The 12,818-nt window shown below is 40.7% G+C and overlaps 1 protein-coding gene across 1 annotated transcript in view; it reads left to right on the top strand.

Moving 5' to 3' along the window:
• Positions 1 to 11,916, top strand: part of DACH2 (dachshund family transcription factor 2) — a gene marked incomplete at its 5' end in the record, with an annotated part of 62,273 nt that extends 50,357 nt beyond the window's left edge. The window contains 3 exons of the mRNA XM_009069428.1: positions 281 to 424; positions 3,376 to 3,441; positions 11,559 to 11,916. Coding sequence (XP_009067676.1) covers positions 281 to 424; positions 3,376 to 3,441; positions 11,559 to 11,596 — 248 coding nt within the window. The remainder of the gene's footprint in view (positions 1 to 280; positions 425 to 3,375; positions 3,442 to 11,558) is intronic.
• Between the last annotated feature and the right edge of the window lie 902 nt (positions 11,917 to 12,818).

Here is a 12,818-nt window from a genome sequence, read left to right as displayed (position 1 = left end):
CCTGGGGTTTCAGTCTGTACATCTTCAGTACTGACAGTTCATGTTGTCCCACACTGCACACAGACAGTTCACCTGCAGAAATAAATCCCATTTCCTTTAAATGTTAGAACATGTAACTAAAAGTGAATCTCTGCTACATTCAGGAGTCTGTCTCCATCTGTGTCAGGGCCTCAAGCTGGAACTTTCCCTTTGAATATTGACCATAAACTAATGTTTTACTGTCTCCATTCTCTATTAATTGTGCCTTAACAGCCATTCTTACAATATACTTATATTTCAGCAACAATTCAAAAACGCTTGAAGAAAGAAAAGAAGGCAAAGAGAAAATTGCAGGAGGCTTTGGAATTCGAATCCAAGAGGAGAGAACAAGTGGAACAGGCTCTTAAACAGGCCACATCAGGTGACGGTCTCAGGATGTTAAATGGTAATGTCTTAGTTGGCCTTGCACAGCTTAAAATGATGTTTAATTGAGTTTAAAAAAAAAACAACCCAAGATCATGCACCAAGCAAATTCCAGAATAAAACCCCACAATTCTTTCCTGAAATAATGAAAAATCTATTTCAGGCCATGTGCTCTGGGTCATGAATTAAAAAAAATAAGTAAGTCTGCAACTAAAGAAACAGACAGAGCAGTTTACACAGAGATGACAAGAAATGCTGAATATATTACAGAGAAATCTGTTACAGTGCCAGCTAAGACAATGTGAAATTTGGTTCCTATAAGGTTCTCTGAACTCCTCTCTCCCAGCAGATTCATTTTTAGAACTGCTGAGCTTCATTTTCAAAGCCTTTTGGCTGAAGTTTGCTCAGCCTCAGGTCCTATTGAGTTTGTTAAATATGTATCAGCTTTCAGAGCTGACTGGGTTTTGAATACTTCCCAAATATTCCTGTGAAACAAAAGCAAATCAGTTCATCTCCTAAGTGGTGATTATGTTCTGGGTACTGGAAGGATTTGCCTCTCTTGCTTAAGATGGTTCTGACCAAAGTTTAGAGCTTTGGTTTGAATATTTCAGATTTAATGTAGTTGAGGTTTGATTCATTTCAGGTTCTGTAGCTGAGCTTTAGTCTGTGCATCCCTACCCTGAGGAGCAGGAGAGGAGTCAGAGTGACATTGTCTCTGCTGTGTCTGTGTGTCCTGTGGTCTGTGTGTTATTTGTGCTGCTTGCTCAGAGCACTGCTAGTGCTGCAGACTGCAAAACCTGCCTGAAGTGCTGAGTAAAGACAGGGAGTTCTCTGTTGTGAGGGCTGCCCAGACTGTTCTTCACAGTCAGGACAATCCTGTCTGTGGGAGCTGCTGCCACAATGCTCTGCGATGGACTGTGAGCTGTGATTTGTCTGGAGCACCCACAGAGAGAAACTCCTTCAGTACAAGAGCAGCATCTTTCAGAGGCATCCTCAGCTGCTGGGCTTTATTGCCCAGCACATGCCTGTCACCACCTGTGGGGAATCAGGAGTGGATCCACAGCTCACAGCCACATCATGTGGAGGACAGTGACCCAGAGCAGAGTGGGTGAACAGAGCCAGCAGAAACCTTTTCTTCCCCCATCTCCACTGGGTCAGAGAAATGCCCAGATAGGATCCCACAGACAGAGATGCCCAGACTGGATCCCACCTTGGGCTGAATGCCAGAACACCCTAAAACCTGACGTGCAGTAAGGTCATTCACCCAAGTTGTGCTGTCGTGGGGAAGCACCTGCTGCTCACAGAGTCAGGAGCACTCAGCAGTTCTGGAAGCCACAAATCCAGAGGTACCAAGGTGCCAGCAGTGTGATTAACACATCTTTACAGCTGCTAGTGTGGGCCTGGCTGCTAACAGTTTGATTTGCAGGCACACTCAGGTAGTCATATATATGTTAGTGCCTGGGAGAAGCTGATATTTACATGCTAATCTGATTGCACATGCAAATCAGGTAGCTCATTAGCATCTTAATCCACAATTTAATTGCAGGTACAATTTTATGACAACAAAATGTGAAGGGCTATTCTGAGTATTTTTAATTTAACTCTGACGGTCTGTCTCAGCGAACAGATGCTGTTATTAGTTACAGATGACTTTGTAATTTTTTTGTATAGGCAACATGTACTCTGAAGGGTTTGAAAAGAAAGAACCTTTTCAGATTGATAGATCAGTGCCCTGGACTTACCTTCAAAAAGGAATCTGAGGAAGGGAAACCCTATGGAATAGCAGTCACTCCTAATTTTATAAGAAAAAATGGTATAAGTGAAAATATTGCTCTTTGATATTTATAGAGCTCTATGTGCATATGTGACATATTTCATTTACAAATATACTACTAAGATGTTACTCATTAATCTCCTGTGTAAGGCCTGTACTTTGCAGGTTGCCCACACAGAGCTCAGTTTCTGTAGGGCAAAACATTCTCTCTGTGACAGAGACTGACCCTCCAGCTAAGAGAATCTACCAAAGCAACACAATTATTCTGTATTTGGGAAAGTCCAGAACAGGCTCTTGCACAGAAAATCTCCCAAACTGTGCACACATCTCCCTTTCAGGTGTGGGTTTTTCCTTGCTGTAATTTCTAAGTGCTGTATTATAAGGGAAGCAGATGTTTCTGCAGGATTTGAGGTGCCATGGATTCAAATCACATCCCCTTCATGCTAATCCTTGTTGGCACAAGGTGGATAATGGCATCTGTTATGGGAACACCCTGGGGTGTTGGAGCCCCTGCCCCCACCCCAAGGACTGTGCAGAGGCATTACCAATATGAAATTAAACAGTTCCAAAGTGAGTATCATTGTGAGACTCCATCTCAACTTGGAAAAAAGAGCACAGTCTTCTTTGGAAAGCTCTTAGAAATGTGGAAATATTTCACAGTCTATGAGAGATGTACTTTGGGTTTGGGTGGTAACATGTGCTTACACATCCTGAGCTGAGGTTTTGCTCAGCTCTTCTCTGTAACCTGCACTCATAAAACTGATGGGCATACACCCCCCAAACTGTTGCCTGGCACTGGCTGAAATTTCACATCCTGAAATTCTGTCATTTGAAGGTGTTTGGCTATACAAGAGAGTCAGTGTAGTTTAATATGATCACAGTTTCATTTCAACTTTGATTTTTCATATGTCAGATGCCCTCGTGCTGCAAGAGGCTTTTACAGACATATTAATACCACGTGTGGGTTATTATCTGATCATCAGGCAAATGTGAAGCACGTTAAAAATAATTCACTGTGAGCCCACTAATGTTTGCACATTTTGGAAACAATTTACTACTGAAAATTCTATGAGGACCAAATGTTTGATGCGAGACTGTGTAACTTGGAGATCACCCGAGTTTGCTATGAATATTTGTCTAAAGATGCATCAGAGAGGGGCAAAGGGGAGTGCATTAATCTTCTCTCTCCCATCTTGCAGATGCTGGAATCCCAGAAATGGAAATAGAACACAACGGGACCCAACATGACAGTGCAGCAATGCAAGGTGCAGTATGTACCAGAGCCCTTCACCTATGTGGTTGTATTAAAATTTAGATAGAATGCTAAATAGTTTTGATTTCGTTTTCCTGCTTTAAGATAAATGTCAATTGCAGAACTTCAGTTTGTTGTCCTGTTTGATACAGAAAAACCTTTGAAAGACCAGTACTTTACAAGGCTAGAAATTAACTTTAAGTAGAGGTGTGGGAACCTGATGTTTATCTATCAGAGAAGTTCAAAAGGGATTTTTACATTTGATTTATCTTTTTTAAGTGTTTTACCTCTGACCCTTACTTACCTATCAGGATCACAGGTGTCTTGAAAAAAAACCCAAACTGTATGTGGAAGAGGAAATCCATGTTCATGTTGTGGGTAACTAGTTAGTGCTCCTTTTTCCTCCCTTTTCAGTGCCTGTGTGTAAATACAGCACCTCTGTGTATTGTCTGAGTGCCTCCCAGAGAGCAATAGATGCATTCTGGCTACAGGTCTGTGATGTAAGGAGTTGTGTCATCATCCTTTGGGGGAGCTACAGAGCCCTAAGGGATGTTCCCATTATCATTTGAAGCCTGTTTGAGTCATGCTGAAAATCAGCCTGTGATCAGATTTGCTCTGATCAATTTGAACCTCGAAATTCTCTGTCTTGAGAGGAAAGCCCAGTTTGTAGAGTTATTTTTCTGTAAAACCAACCTTTTTCTGCCTTCAGTCCTGTGCCATGGTCATTCCAGACCACTCAGAGCCTGCAGACAGTTACCTCCTTCAACATAGCTCCTTCTTCCACCCTTTCTACTGCATCATGCAATGGTAACGTGCAAAAAATACATGTGTTGAGGCAACTAAAGACAGTTCCCTTCTGTGCAGACAGAACAAGGGCTGCAGCACAGTTACAGACACAAACCTCACTTGAGCATTTCTCAACTGGTGAAGGCTTGACTTCACATACCTCTGGTATGCATCTGTCGTCCATCTGTCATCCACACAGCAAAGCTTTCAAATATTTTTACTGCTGTCTCTTCTTGTGATTTTAGGTTCATATGCTCTGTATTACAGGGAAGGAGAATCACAGCTTTATTGTAATGCATATATATATATATACACACATATAACATATGTGTGTGGATATATATGCACACATATGATTAGAGTTGTGCTCTAAATATTGCAATTGGAAAACTGCTGCTGCCAGAAATAGTCAAAATATTGGATAAGCACTAGGGACACATGTATTTAAATTTGACAGGCAAAATGTTCCTAACGTTTCTGATCTGTTCACGGTACCTGCTGAGATGAGTGCTCAGAGCTCTTCCAAAACAATTCTGAGAGTCAAAGGTGCAGCTGGGCAGAAGCTAGGAAAGAAAAAAAAAATTTCAGTTTTCAGTTGAAGGAAAAAAGTTACACTTGGCTCAGATGTGACTTCCCATCAAAAATGATTAGAGATACTGTGGGGAAAGTGGTGCATAGGCATTTCCAACAACCATTTGCTTACTGGAAGGAATTAAGAGAACTTTCTAGCACTACCTGCAGTTTATTCATACACAGGAAAACCTTGTGATTTTATCATTTTTATTTCAGGTTGGGTTTTGGCTTGGGTTTTTTTTCCTCTTTTTAATCTGATCCCAACTACCTCATTCTTTACTTGTAACAGTAATCCTGCTCACATGCAAACGTGTGAGGAGCTGAGCCAGTTGGTCACTGGGCACTCTCAGCTGATAAAAAGCTTTCTGAAGAGCTCTCTCTCGAGCTTGTTTAGATTTCAAAGTGTTTCTCTCCTGTAGCACCGTCTCTTTCATTTTTATTTATGCTGATTCTGTAATAACTTTTTATTCTCTCTCCCTCTGATTACCATTTGTGTTCCTCACAGCCACAATCATGCTGCCAGCTTTAACAATTTGAACACACTCCCTCCTTGCCCCTGTCATTTGCTGCCTTTGTTTTTCAGGCCCTGAGAGGAGAAAGGGTCAAAACACATGTCCCTAGTACAAAGCTGTTTCCAAAATCTCTCTCTATTGCACAGAAAAAAGCTTTAGCATCAATGCAGACCTTTCTTTTCCTGTTGTCAATAGCTCTGCTGGACAGAAGTCTATCATTCACACAGTGCCTTTCCTTTGAAATTCAATTAGTTCCACTGCCAGTATCTCCTTAAGTCGGTTTAAAGGAAAATTACAGAAATACTGCCCAGCCACCTTTCCCAATGATTAAGTCGTATCATATTTTATGCTCATTTCTTAAAACGATTTTATTAACACAAGATGTTCATGTGCTGCGTTCCTGATCTGCAGTATAAATCTGTTCCATTTAGTTGACTCATTTTCCCTCTGCTCTGTGTGGTAATGGAAGGGAAATTTCGTGCAGACGAGACTTCAAACTTTTGTTAACTTTTCAGTCTAAGCCCTCCGTCCTCTGTATGACAGATCTGCTAGCTCAGAGGTGATCTGAGAGGTTTTCAGCTGACAGGACAGGACTGGGTGCAGTGGTCATGGAGCCCCTGAGCAGGTGATGAGCACACAGACTCTCCTCCTGCTCTCCCTCCCGTCGCTCATGGTAGTGCATCAAGCATTTTATCAACCAATCTCCCTTTCACATAAAATAAACATACTGGGTGTCATTAAGTGCACCTTCAGATCAATGATTTTTGCAAATGACATTCAAGTACCATTCGAGTGGTGCATTTTTGCTGATAAAAGCAAATTAAATTAGCACAACTACAAGTGTGCTGATAAAAACTAAAACCGAACAGCAGCACCATTAGCTAACAAAGTAATATTTTCTCTTTACTGCTTTCTGCCATTTAGTTATTATCCTATTGGAAATCTAATTATAATCCTTTTACTCCCTAGTCAAACTTCACAGTTTTTGCAAGCTTAGCACTGACAAGTGATTTCATTACATTTGATTGCCCGAGCCCAGATTGACTTAACTTCACTCCGAGACCTAAAAGCCCTCTCAGTTTCTCAGATTCCCTGTTTGCACATTACAGCAACAGCTCCTTTAATTAATTAGCATGAACAGCAGTAACATGAACTGCTGAACAGAAAATAACATCATTTTATGATCACAGGGAGACTTCTCCTTTTGCATGTTTATACCTTAGTTAACTTTTGTGTTACGATATTTCATTGTTAGGGGATATTGGAACAATCAGCAGAGCAATGTTAGCTTAAAATGTTAAAAAATAGATGTTAACCATAATACTTGATGATAACAATTTACAAAAAAGTAAAATACTAGATTTCAAGGAGGCAGCAGCATGGCCAGACTTTGCTGAGGTGATAGCATGGGTCACTACCTACAACAGGAGGTGACCCAGGGCTGCTGTTGCTGCTTTTGTTTGGGATATAACCTGGCAGAGATTTGGCACAGAAACTATAACAGTTACCATGAACAACTTTTTGGTTTTATCTGTTTGCCAAAGTTGATGGACTGTTGGAAGTTTGAAGCATGTGTTAGTTTGTATTATGTAGGAAACAGGTCTATATTTTTTCAGTATTCTGATTTAACCAGTTGGTTTTCACATCCAACTTTCTTTTTTTGTCTTAGGTATGTTCTTCTTCCACATGCCCAAGCTATGGCTCCAGTGCCTGTCCTGCTCTGGATGCTCCAAATTATTAAACCCCTAGGAATTACCTTGTGCTGTGTCATTGCAGTGTTTCTAAATTTTAAAGTTCATATGAGCAGCCTGTCATACCCATACACTAAGCTGAGAGTCACCTCATCAGCTGCTCACCAAAACAGGGCCCTCTTCAGTGATTAGCCAGGATTTGATTGCCATGGCTGAGTTTAGTCTCAGAGCTATTTTCCTTGTGGCACACAGTGTTTTTCTGGGTGTCTCTGTCTAAGCACACACATACATGAGAGAGGACACTGATTTTATGACTTCCCTGAAGCTAAAGGTGGGTAAAGGTTTCCACAGGATACTATGGAGTGTGAAGGTTGTATTTTTCTGTTTTTACAAAGGGCTAAAATACTGATTTAGTAATTAAGTGTCTGTAGGTTTGAAGATCATAGAACCATAGAATCAACCAGGTTGGAAGAGACCTGGTCATCAAGTCCAACCCTGCCGTGATTACCAGACCATGGCACTAAGTGCCACATCCAGTCTCAGCTTGAAAACCTCCAGGGATGGTGAATCCACCACCTCCCTGGGCAGCACATTCCAATGCCTGAGCACTCTCTCCGTAAAAAATCTCTTCCTAAGCAGGAACCACTGTTTTTTCTCCCTGTCTGCTCCAACTGCCCATGGCAATCCAGCACCTGCACAGTCTGCTCAGTGCACACACACTTGTCCTTGGCTGTTGTTATTTAATAGAAATCCCATTTTTAGTACAAGTTTTCTTAGCTCTATGGATGTGAAAATATTTGGCAGGGTGGACTCAGTAGTCCTAAGTACAAAATAAGTGGGGAAGAAACTGCTCAGTTTGGGAAAATCTTTGCAGATAAAAGGAAGAAGTTTTGCTGAACTAAAAGCAGGGAAAGAAGTCAGTTTTACTGGTTGTTATGCAGCTGAAGGACCAGCCGAAATCCATGAGGACTGGCTGCCAACCAGGTCTTGTTTTTATCGTGGTAAAAAATGGATCCTTTGCTGTGTGTTTGTAACTGCTGTGCTCCCTACCCATGAACATTACCTTGGGTGCAGCATCCTTTGAGGCAGGCAGCACTCCTGTCTGCTCAGAGTTTAGGGAAAGGTTTTCTTCTAGGGATGTGATCCACAGTAGCTGCAAACTGTTCTCTGATTGTTTTCTTTTTCTTTCTGCAAAATAAGAGACTAGTTCAAACTAATTAGCCCCAGCTTTGCAAGTTAATTTGTTGGTACAGCATTCTGTTTCCCATGTGTGGCTGCAGCCAAAGCTGAGCTTGGCTCTGATCTGACTGAGATGCTGTTCACACAGCCTGGGGAGGGTGGAGAGATCAGCTCCTGTCCAGTACAGTATTTGTGGTATCTTACAAGACTCGTGGATCTAATCCCTCAAACATGAGTTGTGCAAAAGCTCTGAGTGCACAGGTCTGTGCTCTCCCCTCCTGCTGCTCCCCTGGCTGCAGGCAGTCAGGTCTCAGCTCACCTGACTATTCCAGCTGCTCTCCCAGCTCCTCCAGCTCATTTGGGATTTCCAATTTGTTATTTCATCTCTGCAACCTGTAGTGCTGAGTTGTATTTTAGATATTGCATTGCTAATTTACAGTTAACAACACAACAAATTTCTCCCCATTTTCATAGCAGATTCCAAATTTCCTTCCTCCGGTGACTTTCTCCACCAGTTTAGTGTGCCACAGTTACCTGGCAAGGTACTCCCAAGGTGTAGCTGCAGCTGGACCCCTTTCTGGTCTGGGGTTGCACACCAGCATTGCCAGGACACACTGTGGAGATTTTGGTTTAAAGCAGTTTTGTGGAAATACAGCTTGAATTCCCAACTGAAGACGGAGATTCACAAAGGATTCAGAAAACTCAAAGATGTTGGATAGGCTGAAAAAAAAAGAAAAGGAAAAATTAAATGTGAACAAATATGCAGATAATGATTATTGCCTTTGGATTTGTCCTTTGTACACACATGAAAACCTTGAAAGAAAAAGACAAATGCTGATATTGTGGCTAAAAGGACCTCAAGAGCTGAATACACCTTAGGCTAACAGCTCAGGGAAGACAACACCATCCTGAGGGAAAATTCCAGCTCTTAACACAGGCTCTGGCTCACCAAGGAGCTCTGAGATCTTGACTTGTCTTATACATTGTGAAGGGGAAAAAAAAACCCTTTCTAAATGTCTTGCTTATTAAGCCAGTCATGCATTGCACTGTAGGCTGTAAAGCAGTGTAACGTGCACTGGGGGCTCATAAGCATATTTAGTGTTAGGGAATATCATTTATACAGTTTTTATATTGTCAGTATTACCCCTAGAGAACGAGATTAGGCTTTAAACTACTGTAAATCTCCACTTTTGCTCACCTTTGTATCATTTCGGTTTTTAATAGAATGAAGCCCACATAAATGAATATTTGATTAAGGGATAAACCTGATAAAAGAATACATTTATTGCACACGGATTTATTCAAATCTTGGCTGGATAATACAGTAAAATGCTATAAAATGGTCTGTAGCTTGCAGTCAGCTGCACTGAGGAGATGTGAATATTCTCCAGCAGAGATTAATTTGACAACATCACATTGTCTTTCCTGTGTAAGTGGGGGCACAGCTGCTCCCAGCACGTTCATTCCTCAGAGGTGGTTGCTGCATGACGTGGTTAGTGCTGTGGAGTTGAGTTTATTGCACAGCAACAAAAAAAAAGTATTTTAATTTCTGGAGAATAATTGAGAGTGTTATAAAACAGGAAATACTTAACTCTGCAATTTCTGTTCACTGATCAGTGGCTGCACTGGGTTTGAACTGTGGTATTTACTTTCTTACAGGTATTCCAGATACTTCCATTGAAAATTCCTTGAGAAGTAAAGGGAATTGGAAGGAAAAATGAAAACTGGTTCTAAAGTTTAGTCAGTCCATCAGCCCTCAGTACCCTTAGTGTCCACATCTTACCTTAGTTTGAAAAATAGTTTTAAAAATACCATTAAAAGTACAAAATACCAAGAAAAACCTGCACTGGGAAGAAGCCATGGGCAACTTCTTAGTGATCAGACAGAGAAAAAGGGGAAAGAAAACCAAACCCAAGCAAAATCCACAGTGTTCAGTATTGCATTTCTGCTCACCCACTCCCCAGGCTTTAGTGTTTCCCTCACTAAGTTTAAGACAATAATTTTCATCAGCCAAAGACCTGAAACTAATTCTAGTCACTTCTTTGGAGGTTTCCATGCTCCCAAATGTTCCTGTGGAGCTGTTATGTCTCTGGCTCTTCTGATCTTTATTTCTGCTTGCATCCAAAATACATATTAAATCATTTCAGTTTGGAGAGTCTGAGCCTCCTTAAAACCATGAAACATTCAATTACTAATTAGCTGTTTCCTGTTCCTAATGAAGTGAACATGTCGGATTTGGATTAAAATTCAGCTACTGCTCTCCTCTGTTTATGGTTCCAGATGTTTTTGTTTTATCTAGGAGGTTACTTTGACAGCTACTGCTAAATGATAAATCACTCATATTATAGCTGAAATGCATTTTGAAATTGAAATGTGGCAAACTTGGAGATTGCTCCAAGGATCAGTGTCAGTTAGCAGGTCAATACTTGTTCGTTCCTTAGGAGTGTTCAGTATTGGCATATGTAAAACAGTAATGGGAGAGATGTCAACATTATACAAAATGCTTCTCCATATTATCATTTTGCTATCATCTTCCAGATCAGTTACTTGTGGATTTAGCTGGGTGGATTCATGATTCATTGTATAATGAACAGGAATATGGATTCTTGTTAGCTTCAGTTTCTGTGGGCACTTCAATATTTATTTTTTCTCTGGGCTTAAAGTTGCTTAATGTGAAAAATCACAGTTGATAGGTACTGTAACTAGGAGTATTTTTATGAAGGAAACGAGTGGTTTTTCCTCCTTCATTCTCTAAATAAAGAAATAGAATTTTAAGCAAAATGGGATGGTTTCTGAATGAAGGAGCAGTTCTCCAGGAGCAGATTTACACTTTTTTGAAGCAGTGCTGTTCTGGTTTAACACACTGTTCCCTGGCAGGTTCTGTGCATGTGATAATGGCCTGGTGTAAAGCTGCTCAGCCTGTCTGAGGGGGAGGGAAGGCAGCCCGGGCTGCCTTCTGGGGGAAAAAGAAGGAAAATGAGTGTTCAATTATAAAGCAAATGCCATCAAGGAAGAAAATCCAAATCAAAGGATCTGCAGCCTGTCCTCAGCAGCTGCTGGCTGGAAGCACTGCCTCACACAGCCCAGTGGAGTGCCTACACCTCTGCCCGGGGTGAGGAGTTGCCCAGTGCCCTCAGACCAGATCATTTCCCTGCCAAACATCCATATCCACCAGGCTTGGCCAGGTTCTGTCACCCACTGCCTCCTCTTCCTACATAAAACACCCTCACATAATGGAGAATTTTGTTTGTATCACTTGTAGATCTGACCATTTGTCTTGAGAAAATTAAACTCCACAAACAAGTGAGGAAACACCTAGGCATCACTTAATTACAAACTGTTTAACTGTGCAACTAACCTTTTCTCTTCTTTTTTTCTCCCCCCTCTAGAAAACAGAACATACATCAAACCAACCATTATGTACTGAAGGAACCACCTCGTGTTGAAAAATGTACAATGACCACTATTTGAAGACTATATAGTTCCTGAGAAACGTCCCTTCCAACCTTTGATGCCTTCAGTGCTGTGTGAGGAACAGGATTTGTAGCATGAAACTTGAAGGACAATTTCAAGCAATTTACTGTTGCTGCATCGAAAACTGCCGTGTTAAATGATACTGAGACTTTGGACAAGCTTACCATACCAAACCAAGCCTGTTGCAACAGATCATTTTTAGGTCCCCCTGGAGATAGAAAGGAGTTTTAGTATTTTTAAGCACACACAGGAATTACTCCCCCTCCCCTCCCCACCCCAGAAAGAACTTTCCCCCACCCCTGAGGAGTAGCTATTACTGGATAGCAATGGCACAATGATTGGAAGCCACAGCAGTCAGCACTGGCTGTACATCATACCAGTCCAGTTCATCACTGAAACTGTTCAACATGGAGCTGTTTCGATTGTGTTTATAAATTAAGCTTTGTTTACTGAAGCAGATACTCGATATATATTACGTTTTAAAAAGAAATGTGTGTACATTTTTTAAGAGAACGATGTAAAAAATTGTCCTTTCATTCGATGACCAATTCAGAAGTGTGAGCTAAACCCTAATAGCTGACGTAATATGAGGATTATAATTGATGCTTTCTTTTTTTTTTTTTGTTTTTTTTTTAAATGCTCAGTTCAGCTTGGCTTTTGGTCTTTTAAGATGGAGAAATGAATATGCAGTAGAGTGTTAGATAATGGAAACTTTTAAGTATGGTTTCTCTGTTGTACCATATTAAGTTAAAGTACACATTCTTTGTTAAAAATGTTCTTGCTAAAAATACAGTATTAAAAATTTTTTTTGTTTGACTTTGGAAATCTTTTAAGGTTATTTTTTTTTTACTGTGAATTCCCATAGTAACTGTACTAACGCAAACCAGTACTTTGCACTATTAAAAAATACTTGAAGAAATGACTTAATAAAGAGGGTGGGTTGGTATTAAGCATTTTCCTAATCATTGTATGCTCCAAATTCTGAACTTTGCAGCTGAAGCATTCCCTTCTCAAAACTTGGGGCTGAAGGCTGGTTTGAGTCAGGTGGAATTAAGTGATCACCTGTTCCCTCTTTATTCCTGAGCTAATTTCCTTACAAACTCCTGTTTATGTACACTTATGTTTACACACACATGCCCTGAATTAAATCCCTGTCACTTATAAACAAAAAACAC

This window comes from Acanthisitta chloris, unplaced genomic scaffold (genome assembly GCF_000695815.1).
Source record: "Acanthisitta chloris isolate BGI_N310 unplaced genomic scaffold, ASM69581v1 scaffold23562, whole genome shotgun sequence".
Classification (NCBI taxonomy): Eukaryota; Metazoa; Chordata; class Aves; order Passeriformes; family Acanthisittidae; genus Acanthisitta; species Acanthisitta chloris.
This window is presented reverse-complemented; position numbering and strand designations above follow the sequence as displayed.